The sequence below is a fragment of the Leuciscus leuciscus genome, assembly GCF_965113295.1.
Source record: "Leuciscus leuciscus genome assembly, chromosome: 6".
Lineage (NCBI taxonomy): Eukaryota > Metazoa > Chordata > Actinopteri > Cypriniformes > Leuciscidae > Leuciscus > Leuciscus leuciscus.
In genome coordinates this window covers 37,318,743-37,342,150 of record NC_138730.1, presented here as the reverse complement: position 1 = coordinate 37,342,150, position 23,408 = coordinate 37,318,743, and the positions used below count along the sequence as shown (strand labels likewise).

General features: G+C 38.6%; 1 protein-coding gene and 1 long non-coding RNA gene across 3 annotated transcripts in view; one reads left to right on the top strand and one right to left on the bottom strand.

Moving 5' to 3' along the window:
• LOC309501430 (integrin beta-1-like) overlaps window positions 1-23,408 on the bottom strand; it is a 37,240-nt gene that overhangs the window by 12,497 nt on the left and 1,335 nt on the right. The window contains exons 4-14 of one of the 2 annotated variants that reach the window (XR_014206881.1): window positions 23,142-23,346; window positions 21,800-21,970; window positions 21,529-21,719; window positions 21,119-21,211; window positions 20,562-20,657; window positions 20,351-20,440; window positions 19,443-19,583; window positions 17,829-18,028; window positions 17,505-17,743; window positions 16,661-16,883; window positions 16,267-16,583 (exon numbers count right to left, since the gene is read on the bottom strand). Coding sequence is in view for 1 of the 2 variants with exons in the window: in XM_082173537.1 (XP_082029663.1) it covers window positions 16,331-16,583; window positions 16,661-16,883; window positions 17,505-17,743; window positions 17,829-18,028; window positions 19,443-19,583; window positions 20,351-20,440; window positions 20,562-20,657; window positions 21,119-21,211; window positions 21,529-21,719; window positions 21,800-21,970; window positions 23,142-23,346 (1,902 nt within the window). In the remaining variant the exon portion in view is untranslated. Of the gene's footprint in view, window positions 1-15,120; window positions 16,584-16,660; window positions 16,884-17,504; window positions 17,744-17,828; window positions 18,029-19,442; window positions 19,584-20,350; window positions 20,441-20,561; window positions 20,658-21,118; window positions 21,212-21,528; window positions 21,720-21,799; window positions 21,971-23,141; window positions 23,347-23,408 lie in introns of those variants that run through there. The other variant, XM_082173537.1, reaches the window with a different exon arrangement.
• Window positions 16,079-23,408, top strand: part of LOC309501562 — a 22,225-nt gene continuing 14,895 nt past the window's right edge. Inside the window, exons 1-2 of the long non-coding RNA XR_014206903.1 lie at window positions 16,079-16,211; window positions 16,688-16,725. This is a non-coding gene — a long non-coding RNA (uncharacterized lncRNA). The remainder of the gene's footprint in view (window positions 16,212-16,687; window positions 16,726-23,408) is intronic.

The window sequence follows — 23,408 nt, the reverse complement described above, 5'->3', positions numbered from 1 at the left end:
AATGACCCAGTCATAGACTCTTAAGCATTTGCCTGTTTAAATCCTTTTTTTGGACAGGCAGTGTATAAAGACTTTACATTCCATTATAAACCATGCTGACCCACAAACACACACCGATAACAATGCAGTCCAGTGTTTTAGGTTCTTTATTTTAATAAAGAACTCCTAGAAACAAAAAAACAGAAGGCATGATGCAAAAAAAGAAAAGGCACTTTAAAATGCAAATTGTGTGTGTAACGTGATTAAGCTTTTAAAAGCTTTAAGGGTAAAAAAAAAAAGGGAAAAAAAGTAATCTTTCTTATAACACTGATCTTTACGAACAATAATTTGAGCAGTTAGGCTTATTTATGAACAATGATGTTGTTAAAAAGGACAAATTAAAATTACAAAAGCAGATGTGAAGCAAGTCCACGTATGGAGACTAACAGAAACAATAAAATATAGGTCTTGCACAGTAGACGTAAATATTTGGCATCAGTGAAAGAGAAATTCGGGACCTGAGATTTCATTTCCTCATTCTTAAAACAAATCTAAAACCTGAAGATCTTTTCATATGACTTTACACTTATGTTTTCAATAATATTAATAATAAAGTTGATTGTTCTATTCACAGACAAAGATGAAAATGTCCCTCTAACATCTTTCAAACTCAGATGTTGCCAAGTCAAAGGCATTTAAATCAAACACTTGACAGATGAAATGTTGTCAATTATATTGTGACAATTAAAAAGATACTAATCTGTCCTATTGGATTCATTAATGTGCACAATAAAAAGATCACTAATCCATCTGATTCCCAGACCAAAGAAAGGCTGGACTGGACTCAAATTTCCCAGAATTATGCAGACGACATATATGCGTCTACATTAAAAGCACCATGTGTACAAACAGCAGTGGTCCGCTACAGATACCCTACTATACCAGTGACAGGACACTCCATCCACAGGTTCAGAAAGTTTCCTGTACCAACATAAGACACAAACTGACTCCAATGTTCAACTAGTTGCTGGACTGAAGCAGGTGGGTCTGGTTATTGTGTCTTGTCTTTGTGAATAATGCATCCTTGACCACATCTTACGTACAAAACCCCTGTCATCTAACCCAACATAACTGGTTTTATCATTCAGGGAAAACAAGGCAGACCTGTGGCTAAAAATCAAAAACATTGATGAAAATTTAAATGGTCTAAGATTGCATAAAAAAAATAAAAAAAAGTTTATACATACTGTACAGTTTCCAAAACAATGCATAGAAACACAGGTTAATTGATTATACTGAACAGTGGCAAATGCACAGCCAAAAGGTGATTTAAAAACAAACAAAAAAGAAAGAAAATAAAGTGAAATTCAACACTTCCGTTCCTCTTGAATTGTTCTGCATACAGTGTTGCTTGAAGATGGACAGATTCGTCCATTACTTGCCCTCATATTTAGGGTTGACCACCGTCGTCACAGCACTCTTGTAAATGGGGTTCTCACCCTGGAGACCAACATAAAGAGACCATCATTAGATCAACCATGAATATATCTACACAATTGCCAGGTTAGGACACTTCACAGCAAATATAGTAAACTTTGTTTAAAAAAAAAAAAAAAAAGACCAGCAAGCATTACAAAAGGCACACAATCAAACATTGTATTTGCAGGCATTTTGTATGCAGCAATATAAAAAGTTTGTTTAGTATTGGCATTTTTTTTGTATTATGCTCTTTGAAGGAATAGTTCACCCAAAAATGAAAATATACTCATCCTCAGAAATACAACAGAATCTACAAGTAATCCACGACACGTGTTTGTAAGAAACAAATAAATCATTAAAGAGGAATTTCACTGTTGGCAAAATGGGCTTTCAATAAAACATGGCTGCCTATACAGTAGAAAGGCGAACAATTGAGATAGGTGCAATCAGAGAAAGAGAGGGGAAAAAAGCCTGTCATCTTCCCTTATGCCAAATAGGAAGGAAACCTTCATTGCATGTTGCCATCCAAGGCCACTCCTAACAGTCTGCTATGGATACAGAGTCAAATAAAAAACTTTTAGTCATAACGGTCACGGTGACGGCTTGTATCGTACATGTGTGCAAGAATTATTCAATAACTGTTCTGTCAATAACTCTCTGTCATTGAGACTGTCCGTGGGCGGGATACAAAAATGCGGAAGTATAATCTGTAGTTTTCACAATCTGTGGCATTTTGCATCAACCAGTGGACTTTTGCTGACAAATAAATGCGAGTAAACATTGTTGATTTACATATACTACTGACATTGTAACAGCAGAAAGCAGGTTGAAAATCAGCGAAGTTACACTGTAAAGCACTTTAACTTTAAACTGTCACCTCTGGTCAAAATACGAGTCCGTAAATGATAATATTGTTTCCTCCAGTAAAAGAAAAGTCAACCCCCTGATTTTTTTATTAACTGTTTGAGCTCTCATTCTGACAGCACACACTCACTGCAAATTTCTCAAAATCTGTTCTGACGAAGATGAGTAAATCTTTGTTTTGGGGTGAACTATTCCTTTAAGGATCAAAATTTTCTATCATCATTTATTTGTCATTCCGAACCTGTAAGACTGTGAGTTCAAGGTTGTGTATTCCACAGATGAAAGTCATACAATTACAGTCAGTAAATAACACACATTCACATTGTGGAAAAGGCATGTCCAAATAATTATTGAATTAGATTAAATAACTGCAAATGACAATTTACAAGCCGTCCATATTATACACGGGTCTGAGGATGTTAAAGTGACCGAAAGAGGGAGAAAAAGCCCATGCAAACAGCTGAGAAGAGTACAGACTCAGAGTGTGACGCCCTTATTTCCATAACTTGGATTCTGGAACTTATTAATGGGACTCTTGTATATGGGGTTCTCTTGCTAGATTTGACAAGAAGAAAAGGTTTGGAGAGAGAAAGGCAGAAAGGAAAAACAAAACAAAACAGAATAGAATGAGAACTGAAGAAAGAAAACAAAAAAGCAGAAGAGCAGGCATGCAGTTTTGACCAGTTCAGTGTCAATGCCATATAAAGCCTCTAATTTATATATACTTTTTAGCAAATAAAATGTCTTTTAGTATCATTCTAAAAATGTCCACATTCAGATTGTGGTACAGATGCCTTTTTGCTGTGAAATCTTGAATTACTAAGTGGCAACATGAAGAGATGCTGTGGCACAACTAATTACTGCAAAAATACACTATTTCCCCTTCTATTGTCTTCAGATCATTTATGACAAGGTTTCGGTATTAAATATTACTTTAAATACAACATAGTTTGTGTTAGTAGGTTATATGAACTTGACAAGATTATCAATACAAACACAACAACAACCAAAAACAACTGTTGTTTTCCATGTGTAGTCTGTTTTAGTCAAATTTGAATAACCATATGGCCTTTAAACGTTTTGTCGTTAGTTTTGTGGCATTTAGTCCATATATGTTTGCTTTACCTAAGTTTATGCAATGTAAAGACCTGTTCACACTAACTATGATAACACACATCCATGGCAGCGTTTCAGCGTACAATACATTTCTGTTTATTATAAGCAAGTTGTGGTAAAGTCGATTAGTGATTTAGTGCGATTGTTAAAACTTTATAGTTAGAATCATAGTTATCATCCTTGGTGTCCTTTACACTGACAAAATGCACTTTTAGCAGATATATGCATTCACAATTTAATAAAATCAATAAAAAAATATTGATGACTCATCCTGCACTACAGATTTTTGTCCAATCAGTTGCTCTCTAGAATGAGAATGCCCCTCCCCCAAATACAACCAGCCACTGATTAGCATGGAGAAAAATAAATCAACCACACAAGTCAAGAGTGTATTTAGTAAAACCCAACACTGTTTTATTGGCTTTATAGAAAGTATGTCAAAATAAGAAGTCATGTTGGATCTTGTGACTTCCTGTAAGATTATGGTATTTCTGAGCCAGATGAATTTAATATTTACATATAAACATTAAAAAAAAAATACTCAAGCAATAGGAAACTAGCTTATAAATCAGTTCTCAACTGGTAGGTTGTGACCCAAAAATGCATTTGATTGAGTAGTGGACAGAAGGGACAGAAACAATGCTAAATGCACACCGTAAAATGAAAAATAAATAAATGTATCAAATATTAAAAGGAAACATAGCCTAACATTTGTTGTTGGCATCTGTGTGGGTATTCTGGTGGTCCAAAGTCAAATGACCCAGACTTCATTAAAGGAACACGCCACTGTTTTTTGAAATAGGGGTTATTCACCGTCTCCCCTACATTTAGATAGGAGGGCAAACGCATTTTTGTCTCAGTGCATGCATTGTCTTAGTCTGGCAGCTCAGCTTCCAGCAGTAGCAGTTTTAACATTAAGTGACATGGCATCTGACGCACAGAAGCCAATGGCACATGTCACTATGCGTATTGGCACATCCGGTCTTCATTGGCATGTGCCAGTGGATAGTGGCATGTGAACGATTCCTGCGACCACACCCGCTACGATGGGGATGATATCAGGGCCAGAGGGACACTCTGTCAACACAGATGCAAAGCATTATTGGACACAAGGTAAAACTTAGTTATCACTAACTATCAATTAAGAAATTAAGCCAACATGAAATGGAAGTTGAGATAGTCTTTTCTTCTTTATTAGGGGAGACCGGGGATGGTTGTAACAATTTTGACCTTTCTGTCTATAGCTTGTAGTACTTTGAAGTCAGTGTGTTCAAAATGTGATCCAAACTAGTTACAAGTGTCTGCTATTAAATGACATAGCTATTATCTTTGCAACACAAACAGAAAATGCATGGTTTAGTTTCAAACACGAGGAGTGAAATGTTACAATTCACCCCATAGTCTGGGTTAGTTGTAACATACCCTGGGGTGAGATGTAACATTATGATATCCACCGGGGTGATATGTAACATCATGAAATAAGGATTTTGACAAAAAAAATATTTTGAAAGGTTTTTATTCAACACTGACTTTTCAATATAACTAGTCATAGTAATTACCATTATAAATTGAACTTGAACTCAAAAAATTGTATACATAAAAATACCATACAACTTTGCCACAGATCTTATAGACTTTCCCTTTGTCTCATCTGATGCTTTCCTCAAAATTGTGAGAGAAACCCCTCTGTCTGTCTTTCTCTTCCAAGACCTAGGCATACTGAAATTCAAATAAAACATATATAAATTTAACTAAATTTTCTTGGGGTAGGTTATAACGTTTCATTGTTGTTACAACTAACCCAGAGTCTTGTTGTTACAACTAACCCAGAGTCATGTAGCCATGAACTAGCTCACCTTACAGCTAACAGGCAAAACATTAGCACTAACAACTTGCATGGAAAATATCTACACAGACACACAATAAACATAATACAAGTTTGAGGAGTTTAACTACAAAGCAGAAATTCCCATAACAAAAACAAAAAAAGTAAAAAAAAGTTACTTTCATACCTCAAATTTGTTTTTTCCACTCTAACATGTGCTGTGTCTCCAACAGGGCTCTACTTTTTCACATGTGGAATAAGAACTAAACTAAGCATGTGCGAAGTGAATCAGGTGATTTGTAACTAGTTCCTGATTGGACATATTGGAGTTGTTACAACTGACCCGTGTTACAACCATCCCCGGTCTCCCCTATGACATATCTGAGTGAAACGGCTTCTAGAATGAGAAAAAAAATGTAGTGCAGGATTTAATTTTGTCCATCGGGAATTGATTGGATCATTGTTGTTTGAGATATGCGCCTTGCCTCGCCTGAAATGTATGCGAGACTAGGCGGCTGCAGTGAGAGGAGGAGTGAAAAAAGCGCATGCAAGCCGGACAGTTCTCTCTTCTCCTAGTGGATCTGACACCTGTGAGATCAAAGATGGATATCGCGGGATTCACGCTCGTGCACAGTGTTGCTATAGCCTGGAAATCCAGACCTAAATAACTCGCTGAGCAAATTCAACTTGTGCTCTCGCGAGAACTCTGGTTTACCAGGGTAGTGTTGCTAATAAACTGGATGTAATTCAAGTTCTGTTGCTTTTATATGAAAATAAATAAAATGAACAAGACACCCAAAGTAGGCTACTTGTTATTTAATTCCATTCCAAATACATGTTTATCAATATTTTTTTCTTTACAGACATATGTGTTTTTTTTTTTTGGTTGGTTTTTTTTTCATAAAAATTAAATCGCATAACCTAAAGAGATCGCACTGTCAGATAGTTTGGGAATATTCACACATAACATATACACATAAAACATGATATTAGAGTTTTAAAATCAAACATTTTAAAAGAGAACAATACATCACAGTTGTTTTAACCAATGAGCATTAAGCTGTGTCGTCAGCAAGTCGTTTCCCATCATGCTTTTGATCAGCGCAGTCGGTGGAGAGCAACTGCGCTCGACTGCAGAATTCGACACGTGCGCCTTGCGCTCGCGAGAGACTTTTGACATACCGTACGTCAGCATGACATCAGAGCAAGGCGGACCGCAATCGGACACATTTCTAACCGGGACATATAGCAAACAATATCCGACTTGTTCTAGATTTATTAGACTATAGCGAATTAGTTGATGATGACAGTCTTATTCTTTTTGTAGATTTTTACAAAGCTTTTGACTCTCTTGAACACGAGTTTATTTTTCTAGCTCTCCAAAAGCTTGGGTTTGGTGATCCATTCTGCAAGTTTATAAGAACTCTTTATAATAATGCCAACTGTTCCATCAACCTTAAATCGGGTACCTCGCCTAGATTTCAACTGTCAAGAGGAGTTCATCAGGGCTGCCCTGTATCCCCTTATTTATTTCTTGTGGCTGCACAACTTCTTTCTTCCTTTCTTCTGACTCATCTGCAAGGTATTACTATATTGCCAACAAACATATTCTTATTAGTCAGCTAGCTGACGACACTACCCTGTTCTTAAAAGACGAACTACAGATTCCGATTGCAATCCAACACATTCAATTTTTCTCTAAAGCTTCCGGTTTAAACTTAAATCTTAATAAATATGAGTTGTTAGCTATTAAAACCTGTCCTTCTCTCTCTCTTTACGGTATTCCAGTTAAGTCACAGGTGACCTATCTGGGTATATCCATATGTAAGGATGACAAAGTCAGATGCAGACTGAACTTTGACCCAGTTGTTGAGAAAGCTAAAAGGAAATTCAATTCATGGTTACAGAGAGATTTATCTCTGAGAGGACGAACTCTTATTGCTAAAGCTGAGGGTATCTCAAGAATGACTTACCCTGCTCTCTCCTTATAGGCCTATGTGGATAAAGCTGCATGTGCAGATATTGATAGAATGCTATTTGATTTTCTGTGGAAGCATAAGAGACATTATATTAAAAAGTCTGTGGTTATTAATAATTATGAATCTGGTGGTCTAAACTTTCTAGATTTTACTTCTTTAAATAATACTTTCAAGATAAATTGGTTAAAACAGTATTTAACTAACCCTGATTCATTCTGGAATACTCTTCCTAGTCTTGTTTTCTCTAAGGTGGGTGGTCTCCCTTTCCTATTGTTATGTAATTACAATATCACCAAATTGCCCCTTAAATTGTCAAATTTTCATAAACAAGCGCTTTTGGCCTGGCACCTAATTTATAAACACAATTTTAGTCCTCACCGGTACTTTATTTGGAATAATTGTGATATTATCTATAAAAATAAGTCGTTGTTTTTCCAAAACTGGGTTAAGAATAATTTTATTTTGGTTTCTCAATTAATTAATTCTGATGGATACCTGTATTCATATTCAGAGTTTTTGAACAAGTACAATATACCTGTCACTCCACGAGAGTTTGCTATTGTAATGGATGCCATCCCTAATGGAGCAATAACTCTTCTCAGAGATTCAGCTAGATCCCAGATTTCTTTATCAGTTGCTCATCCTTTTGATACAACGATTGGAAATATTTGTTTTTTATCTAACTCTTGTAGTCGGAACAGAAAAATTAGACAGCTATTTCAAAATGAGATTGTTTCTCTCCCATACATTGTGTCGTACTGGAATGGCCAGTTTGTCAATATTCCATGGAAGAAAGTGTGGACTTTGTCATCTAAATATTTAATAACCAATAAGGTTAAGGATGTGTCTTACAAATTACTTCATCTTTTTTATCCTGTGAAGCTTTACTTTAAAAAGATGTTTCCTGATATTGACACTTTATGTTCTTTTTGTGGTGCTGAACACGAATCCATTTCTCATCTCTTCTGGGAATGCACATATACAAGTCTGTTCTGGAAGGATTTTTGTATCTTTGTTCGCACATTTTCATCACAGAGCTTTTCTTTGTTATACAAAGATGTTTTATTTGGTCAGCACAACTTTGATAAAGATGTAAAGGACCAATATTTTTTGATAAACCTATTTATTTTTCTAGCAAAATTTTTTTACATAAATGTAAATTTCAGGATGCTAAGCCCTACTTTTTTATTTTCTATAAGGAACTTAAAGCCTACCTGGACACTCTCAGTACATCCAGCAATTCCAAAGCCCTTAAAACTGTCTCACTGTATCATTTGCATAATATTCTCCTGACTATATAATTTGTAGCTGTACTCGCAATTGTATTTACCCCTGGCATTGATTTTGTACGTTCTTAGCAATTCAATAAAAATAAATAAATAAATAAATAAATAAATAAACATTTCTAACCGGCATGCATCTCGCGCTGATCACCGGTGATCGGTTCTGCGCAGATTTTGCTCATCTCAAACAAGCGCGCAACGCGTCATAATCTGAAGACCACGCCCACCAAGGGGGAAAACAAACCAACTGTCTCCATTGACTTTGCATTGCGAGAGGCTGCCTCCTTGTCATTTCTTGCTTCAAAAGAAAAGACAGAATAATGCCTAAAAGCTGCTATGTGACAAGGTGTACAGCAAACAAGCTAAGAAACCCAGAAATAAGTTTTCATAAGCTGTCGACCCCAAAAAACGAGCGTTTGAGGACATAAAAGTGGATACAGGCTGGAAAGAATGGGTAAATTGTGGGATCCTGACACTCAGTATGCACTAAAAATACACTACGTGTGCAGTAAGTTAAACATTTGGTCACTGGTGAGCCAAATATCCAAATGTCAGTTTTATACATTATATTTCTGTAAGATAAACTATCCTGTGTTGCCGATTACGGTCTCCCCCAGCGGGCGTACGTTAGTTCTCAGAGTAATGAGACACGTGACGCTCTGTCTCAACTGCCTGTATCCACTTTTATGTCCTAAACACTCGTTTTTTGGGGTCGAGAGCTAATAAAAACTTATTTCTGGGTTTTTTAGCTTCTTTGCTGTACACCTTGTCACATAGCAGCTTTTAGGCATTTTTCTGTCTTTTGTTAGAAGCAAGGAATGACAAGGAGGCAGCCTCTCACAATGCAAAGTCAATGGGGACGGTTGGTTTGTTTTCCCCCTGGGTGTGGGCGTGGCCTAAATACAATGCACATGTCAGAGAAAAGACGTCATTGCGAGGGGAAGGAAAAGCTTATGTTTTTGATGAATGATTACAAGGTAAAACAAATGGGTAAATCATTTATTATAAACACTGCAATATTCTGTAAAAATAAGAATTGTCAATTGGGATTTCTTGGTTACTTTAAATAATAAAATCAATCAGGTTTACATCAGTTGACACTCATATTTAATGTAATATTTGTATTTAATATTTTCTAAAAATATTTCATACTGGTATTTGGCAACATTTGTCCATCCATTACCTTTTTTATCAGCCACATGGACCTCAATCTTGTCATCATTCTTGGTAGCGTAGGTGAAGTAGAACCAGCAGTCGTCAGCGTCCCGTTCTTTGCAGAGATCGATGTGGGTCTGGTCGTTGGACTGAGGAAGATCATCCTTGTTGTTCACTACTTTAACCCTCTGGTTATCTTCGGGGTCTTTTTAACCTGCAAATGACTTTTGCTCAAATTAAAAAAAAATGTTCTCTTTGTCCATGTTACGTCCCAGGGTCTTTTAATATAGTCTGTCGTGAGAAAATGCTTGTGTGCTCTGTGTTGTGCTCTGTTTCTCTCCCTCACTCTCTCTCCCTCAGGTTAATTACCATCAGCTGCAACTCGTTGTGAGCAGTGCTGAGGAACATTTCTCCCCCAGCCTCAGACTGAGATTGTGTGTTTTGTGAGAACTGTGCTTATCCTTGAGTTAGGAGTGGACCTATACTCATTTGTTGAGTGCTAAGAAGTGGTATCTGGGAAATGTAGGGAGACGGTACCTTTTTATTTTAATACATTTTTCTCCTGTTTTTGGTTAGAGAGGGAGCTCAGGAAACTTTTGTTGTTGATTTTCATCTTTGTTTTTGTACAGGGTAGATAGCTCCCTTAAACCTTAGTTAGCCTCTGTTTTGTTTGTTATTTTAGGCCATGCTCTCTCCTGAAGACTTATTCCCATCCTTTGTTAATCTCTTAAATATATAACAGAAATAAATACTTTTGCTTTTACTTGAAGTTCTGTGTGCTTTCATTCTGGGACTGAGGCTCAAGTGTGAAGTGTGCACGTAATTTTACGTCTCTACCTTTTTTTTAAATTTTTTTTTATCATATCTTTTTTCTTTGTTACTTCCCCTCCTGACCCCTAGACTGTGAGGAGAACGTAACAGTCCAAATGGTATTAAACTTTCTATGACTCTCAACACTTTCTAGATCTACAAAAAAAAAAAAAAATTGTAATAATTGGAATGATATCTGTTATGTTAGCGTGAAAAAGATATAGGGACATTAGTTGTCTTCGGGGTCCCTGGAGACCCCGTAATGTAAATATACAAAATTCATCATCAAAATCAGAAACAACATAGAACACATAGACAGAAATAATCTGGCACACTTCCAACAATGCAAAAAACATCCACAATGCAAAATGATCATAAAATAGTCCAAAATATGGAACCACCACAAAAATAAATTTGGTGACACTGACACATCGACAATGTGAACACTCACACACACACACATACACAGAGAGGGAGAGAGAAAGAGACAAAAGTTACTGCTGTATTTGCTAATTATGACCGCCGCTAGCGTAGCTAGCCGGTCATATAGGGATTGTCAAAGTTTTTTTTTTTTTTTTTTTTTGTCACCTTACTGAATTTTTCGTCAACGATACCAGGGACACCGAAGCACCGGGGAACATGAAATTTGGTGGGCATGTAGCCCCACTAGACCTCTAAGGAAAAATTTCGTTTGGTCCCCGGGGGCCACTCCCCCCCCGCGCTGGGCCCCCCCAAACCCCCAAAAATGCAGTTTTTCCTAAATAACTACCTGAACCGTGGCACCGAGGATGAAGAAATTTTTATGGTATGTTGGTCTACTAGACTTTTACGGAAAAATTTCGTTTGGTCCCTGGGGGCCACTTCCCCCCCCGCGCTGGGGCCCCCGTAAATTTTTCGTCAACGATACCAGGGACACCGAAACACCGGGGAACATGAAATTTGGTGGGCATGTAGCCCCACTAGACTTCTAAGGAAAAATTTCGTTTGGTCCCCGGGGGCCACTCCACCCCCGCGCTGGGCCCCCCCAAACCCAAAAAAATGCAGTTTTTCCTAAATAACTACCTGAACCGTGGCACCGAGGATGAAGACATTTTTGTGGTATGTTGGTCTACTAGACTTTTACGGAAAAATTTCATTTGGTCCCCGGGGGCCACTTCCCCCCCCCCCCGCGCTGGGGCCCCCGTAAATTTTTCGTCAACCATACCAGGGACACCGAAACACCGGGGAACATGAAATTTGGTGGGCATGTAGCCCCACTAGACTTCTAAGGAAAAATTTCGTTTGGTCCCCGGGGGCCACTCCCCCCCCGCGCTGGGCCCCCCCAAACCCAAAAAAATTCAGTTTTTCCTAAATAACTACCTGAACCGTGGCACCGAGGATGAAGAAATTTTTATGGTATGTTGGTCTACTAGACTTTTACGGAAAAATTTCGTTTGGTCCCCGGGGGCCACTTCCCCCCCCGCGCTGGGGCCCCCTTAAATTTTTCGTCAACGATACCAGGGACACCGAAACACGGGGGAACATGAAATTTGGTGGGCATGTAGCCCCACTAGACTTCTAAGGAAAAATTTCGTTTGGTCCCCGGGGGCCACTCCCCCCCCCGCGCTGGGCCCCCCCAAACCCAAAAAAATGCAGTTTTTCCTAAATAACTACCTGAACCGTGGCACCGAGGATGAAGACATTTTTATGGTATGTTGGTCTACTAGACTTTTACGGAAAAATTTCGTTTGGTCCCCGGGGGCCACTTCCCCCCCCGCGCTGGGGCCCCCTTAAATTTTTCGTCAACGATACCAGGGACACCGAAACACCGGGGAACATGAAATTTGGTGGGCATGTAGCCCCACTAGACTTCTAAGGAAAAATTTCGTTTGGTCCCCGGGGGCCACTCCCCCCCCCGTGCTGGGCCCCCCCAAACCCAAAAAAATGCAGCTTTTCCTAAATAACTACCTGAACCGTGGCACCGAGGATGAAGAAATTTTTATGGTATGTTGGTCTACTAGACTTTTACGGAAAAATTTCGTTTGGTCCCCGGGGGCCACTTCCCCCCCCGCGCTGGGGCCCCCTTAAATTTTTCGTCAACGATACCAGGGACACCGAAACACCGGGGAACATGAAATTTGGTGGGCATGTAGCCCCACTAGACTTCTAAGGAAAAATTTCGTTTGGTCCCCGGGGGCCACTCCCCCCCCGTGCTGGGCCCCCCCAAACCCCAAAAAATGCAGCTTTTCCTAAATAACTACCTGAACCGTGGCACCGAGGATGAAGAAATTTTTATGGTATGTTGGTCTACTAGACTTTTACGGAAAAATTTCGTTTGGTCCCCGGGGGCCACTTCCCCCCCCGCGCTGGGGCCCCCTTAAATTTTTCGTCAACGATACCAGGGACACCGAAACACCGGGGAACATGAAATTTGGTGGGCATGTAGCCCCACTAGACTTCTAAGGAAAAATTTCGTTTGGTCCTCGGGGGCCACTCCCCCCCCGCGCTGGGCCCCCCCAAACCCAAAAAAATGCAGTTTTTCCTAAATAACTACCTGAACCGTGGCACCGAGGATGAAGAAATTTTTGTGGTATGTTGGTCTACTAGACTTTTACGGAAAAATTTCATTTGGTCCCCGGGGGCCACTTCCCCCCCCCTGCGCTGGGGCCCCCGTAAATTTTTCGTCAACCATACCAGGGACACCGAAACACCAGGGAACATGAAATTTGGTGGGCATGTAGCCCCACTAGACTTCTAAGGAAAAATTTCGTTTGGTCCCCGGGGGCCCCCCCAAACCCAAAAAAATGCCGTTTTTCCTAAATAACTACCTGAACCGTGGCACCGAGGATGAAGACATTTTTATGGTATGTTGGTCTACTAGACTTTTACGGAAAAATTTCGTTTGGTCCCCGGGGCCACTTCCCCCCCCGCGCTGGGGCCCCCGTAAATTTTTCGTCAACGATACCAGGGACACCGAAGCACCGGGGAACATGAAATTTGGTGGGCATGTAGCCCCACTAGACTTCTACGGAAAAATTTCGTTTGGTCCCCGGGGGCCACTCCCCCCCCCGCGCTGGGCCCCCCCAAACCCCAAAAAATGCAGTTTTTCCTAAATAACTACCTGAACCGTGGCACCGAGGATGAAGAAATTTTTATGGTATGTTGGTCTACTAGACTTTTACGGAAAAATTTCGTTTGGTCCCCGGGGGCCACTCCCCCCTCCCCGCGCTGGGTCCCCCGTAAATTTTTCGTCAACGATACCAGGGACACCGAAGCACCGGGGAACATGAAATTTGGTGGGCATGTAGCCCCACTACACTTCTACGGAAAAATTTCGTTTGGTCCCCGGGGGCCACTCCCCCCCCCGCGCTGGGCCCCCCCAAACCCAAAAAAATGCAGTTTTTCCTAAATAACTACCTGAACCGTGGCACCGAGGATGAAGAAATTTTTATGGTATGTTGGTCTACTAGACTTTTACGGAAAAATTTCGTTTGGTCCCCGGGGGCCACTTCCCCCCCCTGCGCTGGGGCCCCCGTAAATTTTTCGTCAACGATACCAGGGACACCGAAACACCGGGGAACATGAAATTTGGTGGGCATGTAGCCCCACTAGACTTCTACGGAAAAATTTCGTTTGGTCCCCGGGGGCCACTCCCCCCCCCCCCCCTCCCCCCGCGCTGGGCCCCCCCAAACCCAAGAAAATGCAGTTTTTCCTAAATAACTACCTGAACCGTGGCACCGAGGATGAAGAAATTTTTATGGTATGTTGCTCTTAAGGGCCCACATCAACCTAGCCCATAATCACTCATTTGTGATTTGCGCCCCTCCCATAAAAAATGAAAATGCAATATTATTCTGCTTTAATCGCCCCTATCTTCAGTGGAGATGTTCAGAACTGCACCATATTTCATGTGTATGATTAACTTGACAACCTCTGGGGGTATCCTCTGCTAAGTTTTGTAGAATTTCATCCATGGGGGGGTATAAAATAAATTCATTTATGTGCACATTTAGTGACTGTACACTCATCGGCCTGTAGATGGTGCTGTTGAGCGAAGGGTTGCTGGTTTAGGATGATACTGCCACACACACACATGCAGGAATACAAACAAACGCAAGCATGCACACACACTGACATCCACACGCACAGACACACACCCATACACACACATACAAAATCCACATGCACAGACACACACACACAAACACACACGCGCACACATGTACGCACACATACATACACGCACAGACACACACACACACACACAGACACACACATACACAAACACACACACACACACACACACACACACACACACACACACACACACACACACACACACACACACACACACACACACACACACACAGACAGACATGCACATACTATTACTTTTTTTAGGTATATACATAAACACGCAATACAGCCAAATTACTCCACGTCATTTTTTTTTGTGGAAAGCCAGTGCAGGCCTGAGCGGCGGTCATATTTTGTACCGCGATGCGGTACATCTAGTTTGTTATGCTGTTCAGTTCATTGATGTTCATGTCATGTATTTGTACTCAATATATAATATAACTGTACATATCTGTTCTGTTACAGTTAGTAACTGAAGTGTAGATTACATTTGTACAATTATATGAAAAAAATATTGTTTTGTTTTATTGGTTTATTTAAGAGGGGACAGTGCAATTTCATAAAACACATGAACAAACATTGTTAAAAAAAAGCCAGAATTAGCCAAAAGGCTATTTTTCATCTGTAGTCCCCTGGCCAAGATATAAAAAAAGCAAAATAAATGATATAAATGAATAAATGATATTAGATTGAAATAAATGATAAACTCAAAAAATTCAACTTTTATCTTTTTCAGGTTTGATTCTAATCTTAATGTAACATTATTGAAAAAAAAAAAATTTCAGTACAAAAAATGCTAAACTTTGACATAAAAGTCATTTTTATTGTTAGAATTGTGATTTTATAATATTTAGATATGAATCCAACTGGAAAAACTTGTGAAAAGATATCTTTCAGTTAGTCAAATAGCATATAGTGGAGCTCTGCCATCTAGTGGCTAAAATGATCATTTTTTACTTTTAAAACTACATTTTACAAAATTTGGGAAAATATTTTACACTAAACCATGTAAAATTATCCATGTTATCCCCATGAATGAAAGTTAGAAATATTGGTCTTTTATAAAGTGAATTTTACATAAAATGCTGATTTTTGTAAAAAGCCTATTTAAATTAATATTTATTTATTTATAGAAGTTTAAAATATATCTCAAATCCTCTAAAACTGCACAAATGTTAGGTAAAATTACATTTGTAAAAAAACAAAAAAACAAAAAACATTTTCTGTTACAAAATTAAATGTTATTGTCTGGGGTCCCTGGGGACCCCAAAGATAAGTAGTGTCAGCACAAATGAAGGTAATCAGAGGATTAAGAGGTGTAAAGTTTCTGCATTCTTTCTCACATGTATGTTTCTTGATAGCCATATCAAACTGTAGGCACTCAACACAATCCCTTAGAGGAAAAACACACAGGAATGTATTTAGTGCTGCTAGCTAAGACTAAATCTGTTTTAGAGCACCAGTGAAATTAGAAGAAAAGTTATTCAGATATAAAAAATAAAAAATTACTACAAGCAAGTAGTTCAACCCACGGGTTAGCTATGTTAGCTTAACCATTAGAAAGTGTTCTGCCAATAACTCACTTGTGTTCATTGCAAATTGCAGGTTGGCCACATTTCACATATATTTAGTGCTGCTAGCTGCCCTCAAACTTTGAGTCCTTGGGATACAAGGTAAATAACTAGTTAAGTAAAAAAAAAAAATTAATTAAGGCCTACTGGTACTCATTTCATCCAGCACGTACCAAGTTCCTCGGCCACGTGGACCTCAATGGTGCTGTCGTTCTTGGTAGCGTAGGAGAAGAAGAACCAGCAGTCATTAGCATTGCGCTCTTTGCAGTGATTGATGTAGGGCTGGTCGTGGGGCTGAGGAAGTTCATTCGTCATCTTTACTAATTTAAGATTGAAGTACATGCATTCTTTCTCACACGTGTCTTTCTTGTCACCAGTAGCAAACGCTCGGCACTGGACGCAATCCCTGTGAGGAAAAACACAGGCGATTATATTTAGTGCTGCTAGCTGCTTGTTTGAGCAAGTGTTCTGTTAATTACTTACTTGTGCTCAGTACAAACTCCAGGGCAGGTTGGGCACATTTCACAGGTCGGACCCTGAAACTTTGAGTCTGTACATTTACACACGCCACACTCGCAGGTGCCCCGGCCGTTACAGATCTGTTTGTTACTGGCCAGACAGGTGGAGGTGTCTAGAGGGCAGTCGCATGCACTACCGAAGTAGTTAGCATCACAAATACACTTTCGGCATTCACATCGTCCATGACCTGTGGGGGAAAGGATGCCTTGGTGATAAATCCGTCTTAACCGTGCAATAGCATTTTTGTCTTGTTTTCCAGTACAAATATCTAAACAGTCTTAATTCAAAATTCCATTACTTGAGAACGAAATGACTTACGAAGTCTTGTTTTCTGAAAAATATATCAAAATGAAGTTTAAACGAAGAAAAATATCTGTCAATGGGAAAAGAAAAATAATCTTGTTTTTCCTGTGAATTTCTATACATTTTTCACACAAAACTCAATATCTAAAGTCATTTTGCATATCCAGTTAATGTATCTTGATTTAAGAATTAATAGATATTTATACTGGAAAACAAAACAAGAATACTGAGTAAGAAAATATTTATTTGCAGTGTTCAAGCAAATGCAGCAGCTTTTTAATCCAATAAAGTCAACATGAAATCAAAATGCTTGCTATTTACTAAGAAAAAAATAATAAAAATGCTAGAGAAATACATTTTCTAATTTGTATTCTGTAAATAAAATGGGATGCAAATGCAATTTCATGTTGATTTTAACTGTTCTATATTTTTAATTTAGGAGAAGTGAACATTAAACATTAAAATTTTTATAAGATAAATAGAAAAATCCTTAAAAGAGAAGTACCTCCACAGAGCTTGTTGTTGGATCGGTCGCAGTTGAAGTTGTCGCACTCGCAGAACTTTCCGCTGTATCTCTCCTCTGGGTTGTCTCTTTTCTTACACTCGCACGTTCCACAGACACACTCTCCATTGTTGCTGCAGACCTCTGTCTCTTTACCTTTACGACAATTTGCATCCAAATCGTCTGTTTCGACCTCATTTTGGTTGCACTCGCATAATCTGCCTAATCGGCCATAATTACACCTGATATGATAAAGAAAACATCGAATCAGAATGATTGTCATACTTAGTGGCCTGCATTTGCAGAGAGAGTGACAGCTTCTCAAACCTGCATACTCCACACTCCAGGGTACCGTTGCCGAAGTGACACGATGGGCTGTTTGGGATTCCGTCTTTGTGACACTCACATTCACAGATGAAGTTGAGGACGACCTCCACCTCCTCGTTGGAGCCCAGCAGTTTGATCTTTATCGTCTCTGACTTATTAGATGGACAACCTTTAGCCGTGATTTCTATATCAAACTTCACCTATGAGGCACAACACATTGTTTAATGTTCCAGGTGGCATATCATTTATAAAAATGGAAATAGCCAGCAGGGTGTACAGGGAAACGAAAGCTTTTTTTTGTGACACGTTCTTTACAATGCTAAGTCCTTGTGCACATTATAAGACAGAAGCTCTTTGTGTACATTTAAAGATTCACCAAAATGTTGTGCACTGTAATTTTATTTATTTTTATTTTATTCTAAAGTAAAAACCTGTTAATTGGTCAGTTGCAAGTTGCCTTACTATATATGGAAACATTTTTTTTTTATAGTTTAACATCACATTATATGTAATTTTACAGTGAAATACTATGAATAAAAACTATGAATCACCATATAACTGACAATGAAAAACAGTTAAAGGACATTTCCAGAAGTCCCTCCACGACACATCACATATGATTATATTTTATATAAATACATTTATTTCTTGCCCTTTTAGTTATCAGGAACATACTTTAGGGTGTTTTTTATGGAGGACCAAACCTGCAGAAATTAAAAATAAATAAATAAACATAAATAAATAGATAACTGGCTTGATAAAACAAATGTAATTCATTTGAATTAAATTAATTAACTTTTTCCTTCATTTATTATTTTCTGTATTTATTTTTATACTTTTTAACTATTATTTATTTATGCGTTAATTTATTTTTATATTTATTCATTCCCACATGTATTTATTTCCATATTTATTTATTTATACATTTATCTTTCCTTTTGGAAATGAGGGAGGCGGTCCATGCGTAGCTCCAGTGTATTATTGGTTGAGAGCTCACGTATAGAAGTGTCAGATCTAACTAAGCGATAGAGATCGGAGTTTGCTACAGGATGTGGCAGATCAGCTGGAGAGTTAGTTATCTTCACCGATTTTCATTATGTTGAATTCTTTCATATAGTGAACTTTAGGATGCAGTATTTCAGCCAAAAACCTGCATATACATCATACACCATCTGATTATCCACAGTGAAATAGTGCAACATAGAGATTGTTTTTGCATTGTTTTGAACAGAATGGAAAACAAAGATAGCTAGTTGGAACTAGTTTTGATTCTATTATTTTTGGACTCCTGTTTCCCACACATTGACCTCCACTCCCAGTCTTTCCTTTCGCAATTTCATTGGGTATTGCTGTAGCTCCTCTGCTTGTCAGAGAAAGTCAGGTTGGCTATATTTTAAATAAGAAGAAATTCATTCTAGCATCTACGACTACTCAAATTGGAACATTTCTTAGAAGTATGCAGGCTAGGAGAGCATTGGTGAATGGGAATGATCTAGAAGTTTGCTGCCATTTGGAAAGAGCGACGAGCTTCTGTCTTGAGCTACAGTTAGCACAGTTAGTTCCTTTACATGCACGGACAAGTTCAGATGGCTTTTATTGCGTTCACTCTCTCACCTCATCCCCAATGGAGATGTTGGAGCATTTGCCCCCACTTTCTTCTTTTCTGTTCACTCCATTCTTGCAGTGGGAGACGTAGGAGATGGACACATCATCAGGTAGCTTGCTGTTCTCCAGAATGACCTCTGCGGACAAGGACTGATAGAGAGAATTAAACACAGAGTATTTTAATGCTGGGAAAATGAAATATTCATTCAAATCCTACATTTATAGGGATAGTTCAATTGTTCATTTCTGTTTACTCAGCCTCATCATCGTTCTAAACCTGTATGAATGTCTTCTGTGGGATAGGTTAGGGTTAGACATTTTGAAATTCAATGTTTTTCACAGAGGAAAGAAAGTCATGCGGGTTTATTAGTGACTTGAGACTAAAATAAACAATTAAAGCTTTCTTTTTGGGGTCAACTATTACTTTTTTTATAACTTTTACTATTTTTCTCTCGGGCCGGTTGCATAAACATAGCCATTATGTTAAGACAGTGTCTTAAGTTTTAGTCAGTGGCAGTCAGTCTTACTTTTTGGCATCAAATTAGACCAATCTATGTTTTTATGTAACTGATTTAAAAAAGCTATGAACAGTCTTAAAGAAAATCATTTGATGTCTAACTTGTAAGACTAGTCTTAGCTTTTTTAAATCAGTGCACCAAGCTGATGTGCTTGGTGCACATCCTTGGTGCTTGGTGCATTTTTTATGCACCAAGCCAGTGGGTCGCACTTTAAGAACTATGAATTATGAACAACCTTAAAACATTGGAACTGGCAGTAAAGTGAATTCCTTTGTACGCAAGTGAAAAATAACAGCGGTTTTAGTTTCTTTTCTTTTGAACCGTAAGAGGAACTAGAGCTGACCACAGCCAACCATTACTTCACATTTGATAGACATCTGATGCATAACTTGAACTCACATTATAGGAATCAATGATGAGCTGAATGACATTGGAAGAGGAGGTAGATAGTGTCCCCACTGTAGATTTAGGGATTAGAGCAGAGAGCTCCTATTGTGCACACACATATACAACGTGAATCAACACAGACTATAAACTGAGTTAAAATTGATGCTTAAATCATGAGATGATGTTGCAATCAGGAGAAGATATATTTCATGCATGCACAGACCTCATAAAGAGCCCGGAATTGCTCTGTCACAGCAAAGATGGTCTGAATGTTGTTGTCACTCAGTGTGTCTACTAGCTGAGAGATGGTGGGGTAGTCCTGCAAAAAATAACTCAAATGAAAGACATACTCTGATTTTTCCAGTTGTCTGCCTGCCTGTCTGTCTATCTATCTGTAAAACTCACACTTACAAAGTAGTGGCCCATGGTGTACATATTATTGGAAAGATGGCATTTCCCATCATTAATTTTATGAACAGCAGCTATGCTAATTATTTCCCATCTGCTTTTCTGTTGTTCTGTTGAGGTAAATAGAGTTCGTCAGCTCCAGTTTGTATCCAGCCTCTCATGGAAACTTCAGATGCTAGAGACGACTCGACGCCTGTGAAGAGACGACTCAACGCTGGCGATATGTTATCCCCTAAATTAATACATGATTAACTAACTGTATTTTTCTATGTACATTTCTGAAATGCACTTTCTGTAAAGCTGCTTTGAAACAATATGTATTGTGAAAAGCACTATACAAATAAATTTGAATTGAATTGAATTTGGACGAACAATGCCGCCCAGTTTTCCATCTCCAGCAAAATGGAATCCAGCATCCGTGGAAAACACGAGGAAACGAGTGACATTCCTCCAGCCAATCTCTTTCTGAGGAACAATCAAAACAAAACAGACAGAACTCAGCTTCAAATGGTCAGGTTTTGTCCAAACATGTTCAGTAGCTAATGTTCAGTAGCATGCTGCTTCTTATGGCTTCTTACGTATTGAATTTGTATTCAACTACAGGATTTCTAAACTGGTAGCATTTACCATTTAAAAAAAAAAAAAACTATTTTATTGGAACAAAAAGAAAGTAGTTGTTTTGCAACCATTCACAGGGCGCGTACAACACTGCATGTGCTAACATGTACCGGAGACTTTGCCCGTAGTTCTGTGGCATTTATGGAATGTTGAACTCGACCCACCGTGCAGACAGCAGCTTGCATGATTGCATCAAATCCTGCCTCCGGAGAGTCCAGGTTTCCAGAGGTTTTCTGTTTGCTGACTTCTTGGGTGAACAATGTGCTGTCGTTGGTCAAACTCAGGACGTTTTTGTAGCTGAAGGGTGCTGTGCAGTCGTTTGGAAAACATGGGTTCTCCAAGAATGAACCAAAACCTGCAAGCAAGAGTTAACAGATCATTTAACGGTTGTTAATACAGCAATGGCATGAATGTGAGCATGTGTGTCCTCCTAACCAATCCGCAGGTCTTTAGTGATGTACCGCATCTCCTTGGCAAGGTCGGCTCCCAGATTCTTGACATTCTCAAGATTAGTCCGCATAGAGTCACTGAGGTCCATCAGGAAGTACAGATCGATGGGATAATCCTTTGCCCTCTTGAACGTGAGAGTAAACTTCTGCGGTTCATCTGTCGAGTGACAAAGACGAGAGAGAAAAATAAATATCTATGTTACTCACAGTCACATGCCAATTCTCCTGTGAGCTTAAATAATCTTGATAAAAATGTTTTACTTTCTTTCCTGAAAAAAAAATATACAATGTTGAAATATGCTATGATGAATGCTATGAACAATTTGCTAAACTTTTTAGGTAAACTGAAAATCCTATTACTATGTTTACTTAATTAATAAAGGAGTTGTTAACGGTACTGGTATTTGGTGCTGGGGGAAATGGAAAAAATCTTTAATATTCGGTTGGATTTTGAGCCCGTCTCACTGGTGTGGGTATCCCTAATGGACGCGTTGTTTCATCTGCTAATAAGAAATTGTAAAATATTCTATCCTTCGCTGCCAGAAAAAAATATTTTACTTAATTGGATCAGTGATAAGTCTCCATCTCTTAAAGGTTGGCGTAAGGTTATTTTTGAGTTGATTCTCCTGGAGTGTCTTACCTATGTATTACATCAAAAAACAAGCCAGTTTTATAAAGTCTGGACCCCATATCTGGACTATTTGAAAACTCATCTTCGCCCTATTATATTAATGTAATTTGGATTACACTCTATACATTGAACCTTTGTCCTCTTCTGCATCTTTTTGAAATATGTTATTGTTTTGTTTTTATTCTCTAATCTGTTTTACTATGGTGTAGTTCTGTTTTATATGCAAATCTGAGCTATTGGTGGTCCTTTATTTATTTTATTTTTTTTTTGTGATGTCTTGTTATTGTTGTATTATAAGGAAAATTCAACAAACATAATAAAAAATTAATAAAGGAGTTGTTCACTTCTTAGTAAAAAAAACAAAAAACAAAATTAAAACCTGTCTGTCATAGTGTTGTCGGAAAGAACAGGAATCATGGAGGACGTCAGGTTTATTCTTATTCTTAATGGGAAAATCATATTAAAACCTAAATTATATTTTGCTATTCAATGATCATGAAAGTGCGTTCATATCCAATTTTGAACTAGGAAATTGTTTACAATAATTACGATAATTCAGATAGCACATGAGGGCATCATACATTTTTAGCCTGTTTATTTGACAACGCAGACGTAGGCTAAATGTAAATTTGATTGAACTTGTCCTGATTCATATTTCACAACACATCCGTTTTGGGTCACAGGTGGGGTCCAGTACCTGATCGGAGGTTCAGGGTGAATTTCTGTGGCTGAATCTGGACGAACTCTTCAGGCCTCAGATTCTCTCCTCCCTCATTTTTACGGTTTGTGACAGGTTTGTTCTTGTCGATGGTGACCGTTCCTCGAGGGTTTTCTATGCCGAGTGGAGTGCAACCAGCCTTTTGCAGAGACTCCTTTTCATCACAGCGTGAAGGTTTGAAATCCTGCAAGCAGAGACTTGCTAAGTTCACATGTTCCGGTAAGACTCGCATAATCTTCCAGAATC